This window comes from Ictidomys tridecemlineatus, chromosome 5 (genome assembly GCF_052094955.1).
Source record: "Ictidomys tridecemlineatus isolate mIctTri1 chromosome 5, mIctTri1.hap1, whole genome shotgun sequence".
NCBI classification, from domain to species: Eukaryota; Metazoa; Chordata; class Mammalia; order Rodentia; family Sciuridae; genus Ictidomys; species Ictidomys tridecemlineatus.
Window position 1 is genome coordinate 17528476 of NC_135481.1, and position 15473 is coordinate 17543948.

The 15473-nt window shown below is 33.4% G+C and overlaps 1 protein-coding gene and 1 pseudogene across 7 annotated transcripts in view; one reads left to right on the forward strand and one right to left on the reverse strand.

The window, feature by feature from the left end:
• Nucleotides 1–15473, forward strand: part of Dennd4a (DENN domain containing 4A) — a 114810-nt gene that overhangs the window by 19215 nt on the left and 80122 nt on the right. For 6 of the 7 annotated variants that reach the window (XM_021727663.3, XM_078049444.1, XM_040276188.2 and 3 more), the window contains exon 2: nt 14921–15252. In XM_021727663.3, the coding sequence (XP_021583338.1) occupies nt 14942–15252 (311 nt within the window). In that variant the 5' untranslated portion in view covers nt 14921–14941. Of the gene's footprint in view, nt 1–6552; nt 6607–14920; nt 15253–15473 lie in introns of all 7 variants that reach the window. The other variant, XM_078049443.1, reaches the window with a different exon arrangement.
• LOC110598343 (large ribosomal subunit protein eL31 pseudogene) lies at nt 10097–10562 on the reverse strand (annotated as a pseudogene).

Genomic DNA, 15473 nt, shown 5'->3' on the forward strand with positions numbered 1-15473 from the left:
TAAATTTAAATAATTTATCTATGTTTCTGTTTTTATCTATTTCTTTTCTTTTTATATACCTTTATTTCACTTTTTTTTAAAAATGTGGTTCTGAGGATCGAACCCAGGGTCTCGCACGTGCGAGGCGAGCGCTCTATTGCTGAGCCACAACCCCAGACTCCTGTAAATATCTATTTCATTGTGGTATTTAATCTTATCTTCCACATTTAAAAATTATTCCTTTTGGTATGACACTTTGTTTTTTTTAATTTGCTATTTTAAAAATTTGTTCTTTTTAGTTATACATGACATTAGAATGTATTTTGACATATCATACGTACATGGAGTATAACTTCCCATTTTTATGATTGTACATGATGTGAGTAAAACTGGTCATATGTTCATATATGAACATAGGAAAGTTATGTCCAGTTCATTCTACTCTCTTTCCCATTCCCATCCTCTCTCCCTTCTCCTTGTTTCCCCTGTCCAATCCAGTGAACCTCCACTTCTCCCTCCCCCCACCTATTGTGAGTCAGCATCCACAAATCAGAGAGAACATTGTTTTTTTTGGATTATTTCACTTAGCATGATAGCCTCCAGTGCCATCCACTTGCCAACACATGTCATAATTTCATTTTTTATGGCTGATTAATATTCCATTTTGTATATGTACCACATTTTCCTTATCCATTCATCTGTTGAAGGGCACCTAGTTGGTTCCATAGTTTATTATTGTGAATGGAGCTGCTATGAACACTGATGTGGCCGAATCACTATAGTACGCTGATTTTAAGTCCTTTGGTTATATGCCAAGGAGTGGGATAATTGGGTCAAATGGTGGTTCCATTCTGAGGAATCTCTATACTGCTTTCCAAGTGATCGCACCAATTTGCAGTCCCACCAGCAATGTATCAGTGAACCTTTTTGCCCACACCCTCACCAACATTTACTGTTATTTGTATTCTTGATAATTGCCATTCTGACTAGAGTGAGATGAAATCTCAGTGTTGTATTAATTTGCATTTCTATAATTGCTAGTGTGTCGAACATTTTTTCATATATCGTTCACCATTTATATTTCTTCTTCTGTGATGTGTCTATTCAGTTCCTTTGCCCATTTGTTGTTTGAGTTACTTATTTATTTTTTGTTCAGCTTTTTGAGTTCTTTATATATCTTGGAGATTAATGCTTTATCTGAGGTGCAGGTAGCAAAGATTTTCTCCTGTTCTGTACGCTGTCTCTTCAGGTTCTTGATTGTTTTCTTTGCTGACACTTCGGTTTTTTCCATTCATGCATTCAACAAATAAATGGGTTATACAGTAGTAAATATAACAGAAAAATCCCTGCCCTCATGGAATTTACAATCTTGTGGAAAGAAAGAATAAACAAATAACTTAATTAAATAAAATATATAGTATGTTAGACGCTGAAAATGCTAAGTTCAGAAAATTAAAACAAGGCAGGAGAGAATATGGCATAAACATCCCAGGTTTAAATTTATACCCTTCCTGGTGAATTTATAGGGTATAAATATGTCTGTGGCAGGGAAATAGCTTTGGGCCTGAAGGAGAGTTGCCAAAGAAATAGTTATGTTTTGGCCAGGCATGGTGGCACTCATCTGTAATCCTAGCAGCTCAGGAGACTGAGGCAGGAGGATTGAAGGTTGAAGCCAGCCTCAGCAACTTAGCAAGACTCTGTTTCAAAATAAAATATTAAAGGGCCTGGAGATGTGGATCAGTGGGGATGAGGTTGAACCCTTGGGTTCAATCCCTGGTACCAAAAAGAAAAAGAAAGAATTCTGTTTTGGCTAATAGATATTTATATAGCATTATTAGATAGGTATTTTGGATCTCAGTGATAGGACATGGCAGGTGAGAAATTTGAGAACAATCAGCATTTAATGGAACTAGTACATTGGAGGTTGGTTTGATGCTGAAAATAGGTTAAGGGAGTTTAAAGAATAGGAGAAACATTTTGTTAAGGCTAGTCTGGGGCTGGGGATGTGGCTCAAACGGTAGCGCGCTCGCCTGGCGTGCGTGCGGCCCGGGTTCGATCCTCAGCACCACATACCAACAAAGATGTTGTGTCTGCCGAGAACTGAAAAATAAATATTTAAAAAAAATTCTCTCTCTCTCACTCTCTCTTTTTTTTTTTTTTTAAAAAAAAGGCTAGTCTGGTCATAAGAATATTTAGAGAGCAAGGTGACATCCAGCCTCACTAAGCTGATCTGCTTGTCTTTGTCACTTCTAGGAAACTGTTTCAGCTTTTGTGGAATAGTCTACGTGGTATAGTAGCAAGAAATTTGGGATAAGAAATTTCAGACCCTGCTCTGCTGCTGCTGAATTGTGCTACTTTGGATAAGTCAAATTAGCCTTCCTAGGGGCTGGGGATATGGATCAGATGGTAGTGCACTTGCCTGGCATTCATGAGGTACTGGGTTCGATCCTCAGCACCACATAAAAATAAAAAAAAAAATTAAGATGTAAAAAAAAAATTAGCCTTCCTAATTTTATTTTCTTCATCAACAAAATCAGATTGAACCAAAAGATTTTGAGGTCCCTTTCTACTCTGAAATTCTGTGAATCTCTTAATGAAATTCAGTTGTAAATAATCTTTAGACTAATAGTTTGATGAAAACACTTTTTTCTACTACTTTTAATTTTTAAAATGTTTTTGAATTTTTTATTTTGTATTTTTGAATTAAGAAAACTTCTTTTTTCCCCATATCTTTATTATTTATTTAGTCAGTTTTAATGTGGGGCTGAAGACCAAACCTGGTGCCTCACATGTGCTAGGCAAGGGCTCTACCACTGAGCCACAACCCCAGCCCTGAATTTTTTAAAATTGAAATTAAAAACTACATATTTGTGGGGTACCATGTGGTATTTCAATATATTTATACATTTTACACTTATTTATTTGGTACCAGGAATTGAACCCAGACACACTTAACCACTGAGCCACATCCCCAGCCCTTTTTTATATTTTATTTAGAGACAGGGTCCCGCTGAGTTGCTTTGTTATGTTGCTGAGCCTGACTTTGAACTACTATCCTCCTACCTCAGTCTCCCAAGTTGCTATTTATACATTTTATAATATTTAAATAAGGGTAAGTGTATCTGTCTCCTCCAGTATTTATCATTATTTTGTGGTGAAACATTTAAAATCCCTTTTCCCTTTTTTTTGAAATGTATAGTGTGTCATCATTATCTATAGTCACTCTACTGTTCAGTAAATACCAGAATTTTTTTCTCAGTCTTTTTAAAAAATTTGTTCTAATTACTTATACATGACAGTGGAACGCATTTTGTTGCACCATACATAGATGGAGTATAACTTGTCATTTGTGTGATTGTACATGATGTAGAGTTACACAGGTCATGTAATCATATATGCACCTAGGGTAATAATGTTCGATTCCTTCTACTATTATTCCTACTCTCATGCCCCCTCCTCTCCCTTCACTCCCTTCTATCCAGTCCAAAATACTTCTATTCACCCTCCCCCTTATTGTGAATTAACATCTGCACATCAGAGAAAACGTTCGGCCTTGGTTCTTTGGGATTGCCTTATTTTGCTTAGTATGATATTCTCCAGCTCCATTCATTTACTGGCAAATGCCATAATTTCATTTTTCTTTAAGGCTGAGTAATATTCCATTGTATATATATATTCACATTTTCTTTATCCATTCATCTGTTGAAGGGCATCTAGGTTGGTTCCCTAGTTTATCTATTGTCAATTGAGCTGCTATAAACATTGATGTGGCTGCGTCTTTGTAGTATGCTGATTTTAGGTCCTTTGGGTATAAACCTAGGAGTGGGATGACTAGATCAAATGGTGAGAACAACAGAACTTATTTCTCAAGCCATCTAACTTTAACTTAGTGCCTTTTGGCCAACCTTTTCCCATCCCTCTATCACCCCTGTTCTTCCCAACCTTTGGTAACCACTATTCTATTCTCAACGGCTATGAGAGCAACTAAAAGATATGTTCTTGAGATGATTTCATCAAAATAGAATTAGTTGGAAAGAGTAAAACCAGTTTTAAGTACTTTTTAGAAAAATTCTAATTCACAGTAACATTAATAATTGTCAGTAGTGCTCACTTCCCTACGTAACACCAGCATTATTTAATGTCTTTTTTTTTAGTTGTAGATGGTACCTTTATTATATTTTTTATTTTTATATGGTGCTGAGGATTGAATCCAGTGTTTGACATGTGCTAGGCAGGCATTCTACCCTTGAGCTACAATCCCAGCCCCAAGTTAAATGTCTTTTTTTTTGGTGTCACTTTTGTTGAATTTTATATAGTATCTCAAAGTTAAATTGCTGTAATTACTCTCTAGGCTAATGATTCTTCCAGACATTTGGGTTTCTTTCCACATTAAGTATTTGCTTATAGTCTTAGATCATATGGTAGATCTTAAAAATTTAAAAATGATGTGTTTATTAACTGGAAGGGGTAACAAAAGCAGGCACAGTGGTACATCCCTATAATTCCAGGCACTTGGAGGCTGAGGCAGGAGGATTACAAGTTCAAGGCCAGCCTCAGCCACTTAGTAAGGCCTTAAGCAACTTAGTGAAACTCTGTATCAAAATGAAAAGGGCTGAAGAAACTCAGTGATAAAATAGGGCTGGTCAAATCCATATATATATATATATATATATATATATATATATATATATATATATATATATATATATATGATGGGCAATAGAATTCTCAAAGTTGTTTTCAAGTATATAAATTTTCAGTGTCTTTTTCAGTTACTATGGTATTTGTTACAGTTTTTGAGGAAAATGGAAAGGGATTTTTAATTCTTAAAGTGTATTTATTTATTTATTTTAATTTTTAAAATTGTAGTTGGACACAATATCTTTATTTTATTTATTTTTATGTGGTGCTGAGGATCAAACCCAGCGACTCGCACGTGCTAGGCGAGCGCTCTACCGCTGAGCCCCAGCCCTTAAAGTTTATTTAAATGGGTGGTGACATAAGATATTGAAGAGACTGAAATATTCAGCATTAAGCAACAGAACTATAAACCTTATATATCTTTTCAAAAAAGTAGATACACAGTTTTGAGTAGTTTTTAAATGGTTGTGAAGTTTAGAGATGAAAAACCACATTCCATGTTATTTGAGAGAAACAGATTCTACTGTTGGCAACAATTCATTTTAGGTATAGGTAACAAATGTATTTGATAATTCATGAGGAAGTAAGAAGTTTGCAATATGAAGAGTGGTATGCATATGGGAAATTAAGTAAAAGATTATGGTGCAAGGAGGAAATTTAAAACTAGACTTCCCTTTCACTCCAAATTGGTAACACTGTACATTTGTATTTCATGTATAGTACCAAATATGAATAGATTTTCATTGCAAGATTAGTAGTTGACATTTGTTATAACTTATAGGCAATCTGATTTCACTGTGGGAACGATAAATTTCATAGTTTCTTTATTTTAAAAGAATGTATGAAACATTAAAAATTTTCCAGAAACCATTTCCCCATCCCTCTCTAATAATTTTCTACCTTTCACCTTCCCATTTCTTTTTCTCCACCTGCCTGGCCCCCTTTTTGAATACTGGATGTTGAACTCAGGGTGCTCTGTCACTGAGCTACATCTGTAGACTTTTTAAAATTTTTTTTTTGAGATGTCTCCCTAAGTTGCCCAGGGAGGGCTGGACCTTGCAATCCTTTTGCGTCAGCATCCATCCCAAGTAGCTGGGATTATGTGCCACCATGCCCTGTTTTACTCCTTCCCATTTCTGCACTAGATTTTACTTTTTTTGCTCTTATAACTTTTCTTCCTCATCCTTTTTATTCCTTTTCTTACCATATCTCTTTATTCAACTTCTTTTTCCATCTTACTCCTTTGTCTTTGTTCTTTTTTTTTCCCCCTTACCTGCTAACTATCATTTCAATCAGTTTAACCTCTCCCATTTAGGTATTTACTTTTTGTTCATCAAAACCCACCTGCACTAATTAACATACTAGTCTCCTCAAGGAATTGCTTTCTTCTCTTCCATTCTTAAATATGAAGTATGGTTAGTAGAACTCCAAATTAAAACCCATGAAAATTAAATCATAAATTGATTTATTTGGTCTTGGCAAGCTGTTATATTTAATTATAAAATTTCTTAATTATAAAATGAGTAATTGAAACAAAATCTCCTAGTAACTTCCTGGCTCTAAAATCCTCTAATTCTATGGTATTTTCACTTTCCTATTTTTTTTCCTACTGGGCTGACCTCATTCATTTATTATTTACACACCTACCTTGTGTTTATAACTGCTATATGAGTGAGGGAATCAGAAGGCATGGGGCTAGGGTTGTGGTTTAGTGGTGGAGCACTTGCCTAGCACCTGTGAGGCAACGGATTCAAACCTCAGCATCATGTAAAAAAAATAAAATAAAGGATAAAGTTATTGTGTTCATCTACAACTAAAAATAATTTTCAAAAAAAGAGATGAGGGTTCTTGCATTATGAATTGTTTATAGTCTATTTAGAGATGAGGTATCTGTATGTTAATACTCAGTTTCCAGTCTGTTCTTTTGTCCAGAATAGATCCTTTTCAAGACAATACCAGCTACTTCAGCTCCAACATAATTTCCAGGTGAGAGACAGAGTTGGTCTTGAACAAAGTATAAAACTTATGTTCTTGTATGTCTAGGACTCCTCACTGTAGTTGTTAATATATTCTGCTTGTTTCCAGTCTAGGAAAATTTATCTCAGAACTGAGACTGGTCTTCATTGTGTTTTGGTAGATGATCACTCAGTTTTCCTTATCTTTTATGTACATGTATAAGTCTATATATTTGTTTGCATAATTATATTCATGTGAATGTTTTAGATGACAGTAAATTTGACCAGTAAGTCTTTCCACACAATGTGTGTTTATACTTTGTGCTTTGTCTTGTTTTTGCACCCATTTTGTAGGGAGGTGTTGCTCTGGGAAACATCATGTTTTCCTTTCATATGCTATATATACTTTATGATAAAAATATACTATTCCATAGGGATTAGGGGCAGTGGGATGGAGGGTCCAGAGGGAAGTGTGCATGCTTGTGAAAGGGCAACACCATGGATCCTTATAATGGAAATCCATTGTGTCTTGACATTGGTGATGGATCTATGGTACTGTGTACATGTGATATAACTAATAAAACTAAATATAAATACACACAGATGAATACACACAAACTGTGGAAATAAGGATAAGACAAATTAATTGTATCATTGTCAATATTCTAACTGTGATATGGTAGTACAGCTTTGCAAGATGTTACCTTGGGAAAGATTAAGTAAAAGGCATTGCTATTATTTCTCTCTACTGAATATGCATCTACAGTTATCTCAGAATGAAAGTTTTGAATGAAGAATGAAATGGCTATTTGAGGACACCTGTGCTGAAAGATATGGTTTAATGTGTAGTTGCAGGACACACGTTGACATATCATTCTGTGGACCATAACTTAACGTTTACAATCAAAGATGTTCTAGTAATTTTCTATTCTATTTTCTTATGCCTGTATGGAAAATAAAGAAAAAAAACTGATATATTTTCTATATTAGTAGAAACAACTTTGCAAACACTTTATGTGGTGACGGGTTTTATATTAGCCTCATCTTCTATGACAAATAGAAAATCAAAATTATTTAGAATTGTTAATCATTACTAAAGTTAGCAATTAAAGTTACCATTCTTTCTGTTGCATTTCCCTGTCATTAATAGTTTATCCAGGTTGGGTAAAGCTGTGGTTTCTTTCTCTTGATATGCTTGTGATTTCTGCACTTGTTTTCCTGTAGAAATTTTGACTCTTATTGAAATTCTTTTATAAAGCTATAACTAGCATAATAAAGCTAACTTACAGTAAATTGGCACAATACAATTGGTCTGGCTATCCTCTTAAGATATCATCAGTTGCACATCTTTATATTTGGTGTTTAAAATTTCTCATAACTAGAACTTACTAAGTTATTCAATTTAAAGAAAATATGATAATGGCATATGAAATTCTGTAATGCAATGTGGCTTATTATCTTGCTCAGAAAACTGGTTATTTCATGAGATTTCTATCATCTCTGTTGTTAAGGATTTGAAACTGATTCCATTTAAAAGGTGTAAAGAGAAAGTACTTTTGGGCTTCGGCTTCTTTGAAACATGTTATATATATGGAAGTTGCTTGAGTTTACATTTGAGGTGTCTTACATGTGTGTGTTTTTCTTTTAGGAATGAGATACCACACATAAATACCCCCCAAATAGGTGTTTTATAAAAAAGTCTCATACTACTTAATAATCTACACATTTACTCTTTGTACCCTTTGTTATTCTTTTACTTTCTATCTTACTCTTCTTTATCTGATTTTTTTTTTCAAATATACACTTGTCTGGAAGAATTGGTATTTGGAAATTACTGTTTCTTTTAAAAAACATATATTTTTAGTTGTAGATGGATATAATAACTTTATTTTTATTTTTTTTATGTGGTGCTGAGGATCAAACCCAGTGCCTTACATGTGCTAGGCAAGAGCCCTTCCACTGAGCCACAACCCCAGGCCTGTTTATTGTTTCTTAATTAAATGAAAACAAAGTAGGACTTTATTCATAGTTTCACTAAAACGAAATAATTGGATTGAAATTAATTTAAACTCAATTCTTATTGTCAATACCGTTTTATTTTTAAAACTGAGACCTGCAGGATTCACAAATTAAAATCTGATATTCAGACAGAAACCTTCAGTAGTGTGTGAGTAGTTTTTGTTTTTCATATGAGTAACAAGTGACACAAAGAAGATGCCTTAAGATGTCCTTTGGATTAGTATTAATTCAATAATACTATTTGTTAGAGGCAAAATTCTCAATGTAAAGAATATTGAATTAAAGACTTAAGTTCTTTCTGGGGCTCTGCCACTAACTAGCCAAAATCCTTCTGTAAGCCACCTTCTGTTTTTCAGTTTCTTTGGCTATAAATGAAGGGTTGGACTATAACTAGTAATGAGATACCCTTCCCTTCCAAATGCCAATTATTCCTATTATAAGTTTTTGTTGTTGTTGTTGTTATAAATCAGGGGTTAGTTATGTCTCAGAAGAGAGCTGTTAAATTACACATGTATGTTTTGATTTTCTTGTTAGTTTTTTCTTGGGGATAGGTATTAAAGTCAGTATATCCAAAGTAGATAAGTGATTCCCTCTTGTCCAGGAAATCTCCTCCACATAGTTCATCAATTTGTATTATTAATGCTTACTTTTTTAAAAAAATCAAGTTTGCCTTGGGTGGGTTAACTTTTAAAAAAATCAGTGTCCTCTTAAGAATGATATGCAAATCAGATTTCTTTCCTTTAAAAATCTCCATGGGATGCTGATGCTGAAGGACTTGCCAGTTTTCAAGGAGGTAGGGGAAAGAGAAAACAAAGTAGGTGTAACTTCTTTGCATGGGGCTTCTGGGGAGAGACTGATAGGGAAACTTTGGGCGGGGTGAAGCAAGCACTTGGCATCTGGGGGGATGATAGGAGAAAAGATGGATAAAAGTGGAATAAAAGTATACAAAGAGGTAAGGAAAGGTAGAATTACACAAGAAACTTTGAAGGCAGTGGCCCCTCTTAGAATAATGTCACATCTCAATAAGTATTTATTAAAAATTAATTGAATTTAATTAATAGATTACTTATTCAATATATTTTACTTTTTGTTTAGGGCGTTGATAATGGTGGTTATAGTTACAGACTCAAATCTAGCTGATCTGTGTCAGGAACCATAATATTTAATTGAAGTTTAAAAAAATGATTCTGAATTGTAGGGAAAAAAGATACTACATCTAATATAATATACTTGAAGAAGTATACATTCACTTAATAAATATTTTTATAAATAATTAAACATAAGTAAATAAGTAAAATAGTAAACATTCACTTAATAAATATTTTAAAACACTTACCTGTAGTATTTTGGGTACTCTCTGGGAATGGAATAGTGGGATAGTGGTTACAGTGTATATTTGTATTTGATGCAATGCTGTGTAGTTTTTAAGTATAGTTGTGATGATTATAGCAATTTTTTTGAAGTTTTATAACTTTATTTGACAATCAACAATTAGTTCTTATCTACATTGACTATAGATTTTTGAATATGGTAACAGGAACATAGGTTACTTAAGTATAGGGGTTACTTGGTGAATCTTCATACTCATTGTGTTTTCCTGATGCACGTGAATTACAATATAGACATTCCTTATTCCTTTAACTCAAACAGCTTTGATGAACATAGTGTCAGTGTGCACATCTGGAATCCCATCTCCTTTACGGCAAATTCCCAGATCTGGAAGCCCACTTTGTGGATGTGCTTGTGAATGTTGATAGTGCATTCTTGGGTCTCTGCCTCATTGACGGCAGAACAGTCCTTCATCTTCTTGCCACCCTTATTTGTGGGAGCCATTCTGTTGGGCTCAAGTTGGAAAGGACCAATTATAATAATTTGGAAAATGCTTATAAAATAAAATTCAATATTTATATTTTCTGTAGCTGTATGAGGATTAGAAGGATGTTTTCTGTTCTTAAATATTTGGAAACATGGTAAAATACAAATCTGATTTGTTATTGTGAATGAAATTATTGATAGTCCATTTTCTTGGGTGCTTTGTACAATTCATAAAGCTGAAACGAAAATCCATTTGAAAAATTTTTTGAAAAATATGAACATATATCAACTAGAAAGAGGAAATAGTATGTAATCAATGAGGAAAATAGCAAAGCTATATTCAAAAGACAATAGATTAAATTACCTTGCTTGGATGAAAAATTAAGGTTTAGAAACAATGAGAATGGAGAGACTAGTTTAGTTTTGATAAGATGAGCTGGAATAACTAGGAAATTATGTAAATAGGCAGAAAAAAGTTTCCAGTTTATTTAAGCAAACTGAAGGTTATGTGGGGGGAGCATTAAACTAGTTCATTGTGTTATCTGCCTTTTTCATATATAAATGAGTTTGTGATTATTTAGCAGGTCCCATTTGGAAGGGTTTTACTTGTTTTGGCATTGTAGTAGTAGTTAATAATTTAATAAAACTTTTTATATGCAGAATTTCTTGTTTTTTAATTTTTAAAAAGGTTTTCCTTTGATTTTTCACTTGCCTTTTCTTTTTTTTTTTTTAGAGAGAACGAGAGAGGAGAGAGAGAGATAGAGAGAATTTTTAAAATTTTTTTAATATTTATTTTTTAGTTCTCGGCGGACACAACATCTTTGTTGGTATGTGGTGCTGAGGATCGAACCCGGGCCGCACGCATGCCAGGCGAGCGCGCTACCGCTTGAGCCACATCCCCAGCCCTCTTGCCTTTTCTTGTCCTTGGAATTAACCTAGGTAGCAAATGCTTAACTATTTTGTCCTAATGAAATAAGAAATAAAAAAAGAATCTCAGGGGCTGGGATTGTGGCTCAGTGGTAGAGCACTTGCCTTGGATGTGTGAGGCACTGAATTTGATTCTCAGCACCGCATATAAATAAATGAATAAAATAAAGGTCCGTCACAACTAAAAAAATTTAAAAAGAAAAAAAGAATTTCAGAGGTAGAAAGGGAGTAAAACAAACCAGTCTTCATTAGTGACTTTCCAGGTTAGTTCTCTTATACCTGTTCTGTTTTCAAAGAAAATAAATGTCATTTAAAGTGAAATACTAGTTAAGTAGATGTCTGAAGTTTAAGACTCCTGTGAACATTTTATCTTATGAATATCTTGTCTATATCTATCTTATGAATATCTAAATCTATCTTATCTATATCTGTCTTATGGATGTCTATGTCTTATGAATATCTTATTTATAGCATGTCAAACAATTTTGAAACTATCATTGATTAATGACGTGTTATTGTAATTTTAGCTTGAATTAAGTTATTTCAGGGTTTTATATTACTGTTATTATTTAGAGAACTGTTGGATCAAATGCAACAGTTTTTTTTGATCCCCAATTTCCAAAAATGAATTTAAATTTACCTCCTAATTGGGTAGAAATTTTTGCTCTGATGATAATATTAAAAAGTCTAGGTTTCATGTGTGATTGGGACTGCTTTCCCCAAATACTCTATTTTTTTCTTATATTTACTGATAAAGAACAAAACCTTGTTCTCTTTTATTCATTATTTACTATATTCAATTGTGAATGAAATCAAATTATTAAAATTTGTAAACCAGGGAGATCTAATGGAAAGCAATTTTTATATCCGTTTCTCACAAATGTTTGTTTACCAGTATAATAGCTGTTTATGTCCAAAGCTAAGGTAATAATTTTCCAGAAAAGCTTATAAATATCTGTGCTTTCATGGTGGTATTATTTCCATTTTCTTTCCCCTTTTCCTGCACAGCAACACATAAAACTATTATATGGCATAGTGATTTTATTCTTTACTTTAAATAACATGAAGTTAGAATCTAGGAAAAAAGGAACATATTTTAATTTATTTGTTATAATGAAAGTGCTATACCAAAGTAATTTCTAAAACCACTATCTATCAAGGACTTACAATTTAAAATTCACAGACACTTAAAAGCACATAAACTCAGAGGCAATGTAATTTGTGATCTAATAATTTCACTTAAATGAATTTATCCTATAAAGTAATGAGTTGTGGCAAGAAGTTTATGTTCAAGGTTATTTACTTATATAGCATTTAAAAATATTAGCAAAATATATGGAAGTTATAAATGATCAGCAATAAATAAAATTAGATCAGTAATGTTTAGCCATAAAATAAAATATCATACAGCCATTCAAATTTGTTTTTAAAGGCTAATGAAGTGGATTTAAAAAGTTAGGTAAAAACTAAAAAAAGTAGTTTTGTGGTTTTTTTTTTTTTTTTTTTTACTACTTTTTAAAAATAAATTGGTTGTTAACTGGTTAAAACTGCTGTTTGGTAGAGCACATATTTTATGCAGTCACCTGAGAGTAATGAGTTGGCATTTAATAGTCTCCTCAGGAGAACAGATTATTACATCCATCTTAATGTTGGTCTAAGAGGAGTATCTGAAAAGTTTAGCACTTGTGTCTAAAGGAATTGTTGCATGGGAGCCATCTTAATAATAATAAGGCATCTTATTTTATTAAGTAACATCTTAATAAAATAAGTGGGAACATTTAATCCTTATTTAGGCTCATTTTCTAAGAAAATAGAGAATTTACAGAGTATCTTTAAACAGTGAATACACATTATAAGAAATGTGGTGGAATTTTGGAAACTCATGATATTAGTAATATAGAAAATAAAATGAACTTGGGATAGTGATGAAAATGGTTGTAATTATGAACAAGTAAGCATATATTACACAAAAGAATTTCTTTGCCGGCTGGGGATGTGGCTCAAGCGGTAGCGCGCTCGCCTGGCATGCGTGCGACCGGGGTTCGATCCTCAGCACCACATACCAACAAAGATGTTGTGTCCGCCGAGAACTGAAAAATAAATATTAAAAAAAAAAAAAAAAGAATTTCTTTGCCCTAAGCTTTTTATTGTCCATAGGAAAGATTATTTACTTTCTTTTTAATTTTTTTATTTTTTAGTTGGACACAATATATTTATTTTTATGTGGTGCTCAGGATTGAACCCAGGGCCTCATATGTGCTAGGCAAGCGCTCTGCCACTGAGCCACAACCCCAGCCCCCAGTTATTTACTTTAAACTAGCATTTTCTAAGGCTTGTTGTAAGGGTTTTTCTTGTTGTTAGGGAGTCAAACGGGATTGATTGCTCAAATAGACTACAGAAATTCTGGGTTAAGCCAGGTTAATCAGCTACCTTATCAAATGACTGCTGAGCTTTGTTATTCTCTTACCCCTATTCCCTGCCACATAGTAAATATTCCAAAGAGGTGTAAAGTATATACACCTAATTTATTTGTCCTTGGAATCCCTTCTTTTCATTTGTAGGAACTAAGTATAACTTCTGAAACACGAGCTGGGAAATTCTGTTTCAGATAACATTTTTCCAATAATAGAGGTATATGAATAATGACAGTATTGTTTACTATATTCTCCTAGTTTAAAAAATAAGGTTAAATGATAATTGACAGTTGGAGAAGATTTTATTATTAAAGTGTTTACAAATATGATAAATTTTGCTTTGTGTATTTTCCTTTGAATTTATTATGTGCATGTATTAACAGTTATAATCTCTTCCTTACATTTATTATTTGAAATTCTTCCTTTTGCTGAGACTCATTCATGGTGGATTTTTCCTTGTGTGTTTTTAGAATACGGGCTGAAATTATAGAAAACTTGTGTTGAGTAGACCTAGAATGATTTTGCATTTGCTTTGCTTTCCCAGGGATATCAATAGCCTGAGAACCCTTTTATTCTTAATTTCTCAGATGGAGCTTCCTGAGGCCTGAACATGGCCTAAATTCAATCCAGCCCAGGGTCTGATTGAAACAAACTATTATCTTCCTGTGCTAGTGGTTATTTATTTGTTTTTTGTTTTTGTTTGTTTGGTACTGGGGATTGAACCCAGAGGTGCTTAACCACTGAGCCACATCCTCAGCCCTTTTTTGTATTTTATTTAGAGACAGGGTCTTACTGAGTTGCCTAGGGCTGCACTAAGTTGCTGAGCCTGGCTGGCCTTGAGTTTGTGATCCTCCTGCCTCAGCCTCCTGAGTTTCTGGGTTTACAGGAATGAATCATCATGCCCAGCTAAAATTAGAAATTAATGCATTATTTTTATAATAAACAAAATGCTGATGATAATCATTCTTACAAAAATGTATGCTCTTTACTTATAAAGGTTAAATATATAATGCTAGTATGAATATCAGAGAGATACTACTGCTCTTTTTTTGTGTGTGTGGTGCTTGGAGCTACTACTCTTTTAATAGTTTTGTTGTTCTTATTTGTACACCAACCACTTATCTTTACTTGGCTTATTATAGTACCATACCACTCTGATTTTTCTTTTAGATGTACTTTCTGTAATGGAAGATGATTGAAGACAAGGGACCTCGGGTTGCTGACTACTTTGTTGTAGCAGGACTAACTGATGTTTCAAAACCTCTTGAAGAAGAAATTCACTTCAATGATGCCTGTCATAAAGTAGCTAAACCAAAAGAACCTATCACAGATGTTTCAGTTATTATTAAATCTCTTGGGGAAGAAGTACCACGGGATTATGTGTGCATTGACGTTACTCCAACCGGACTGTCAGCGGATCTCAATAATGGGAGTCTTGTGGGTCCCCAGATTTACCTTTGTTATAGAAGAGGAAGAGATAAACCTCCACTTACAGACCTGGGGTAAGTAGTTTTTAAAAATGAATTATAGTTATTGATCCAAATAATATACTTGTAGGTTTTAAAGTTAATGATTCATTTAGTTCATTAATAGAGATATGGTAGCTCCATCCCTCTCTGCCTATCTCTAATATTTTTAGATGGACATAATACCTTAAGCATATTATAATGATTTTAGATGGATGCTTAACTATGTGTCAAACAAGAATCTTGAGGTAGATTAG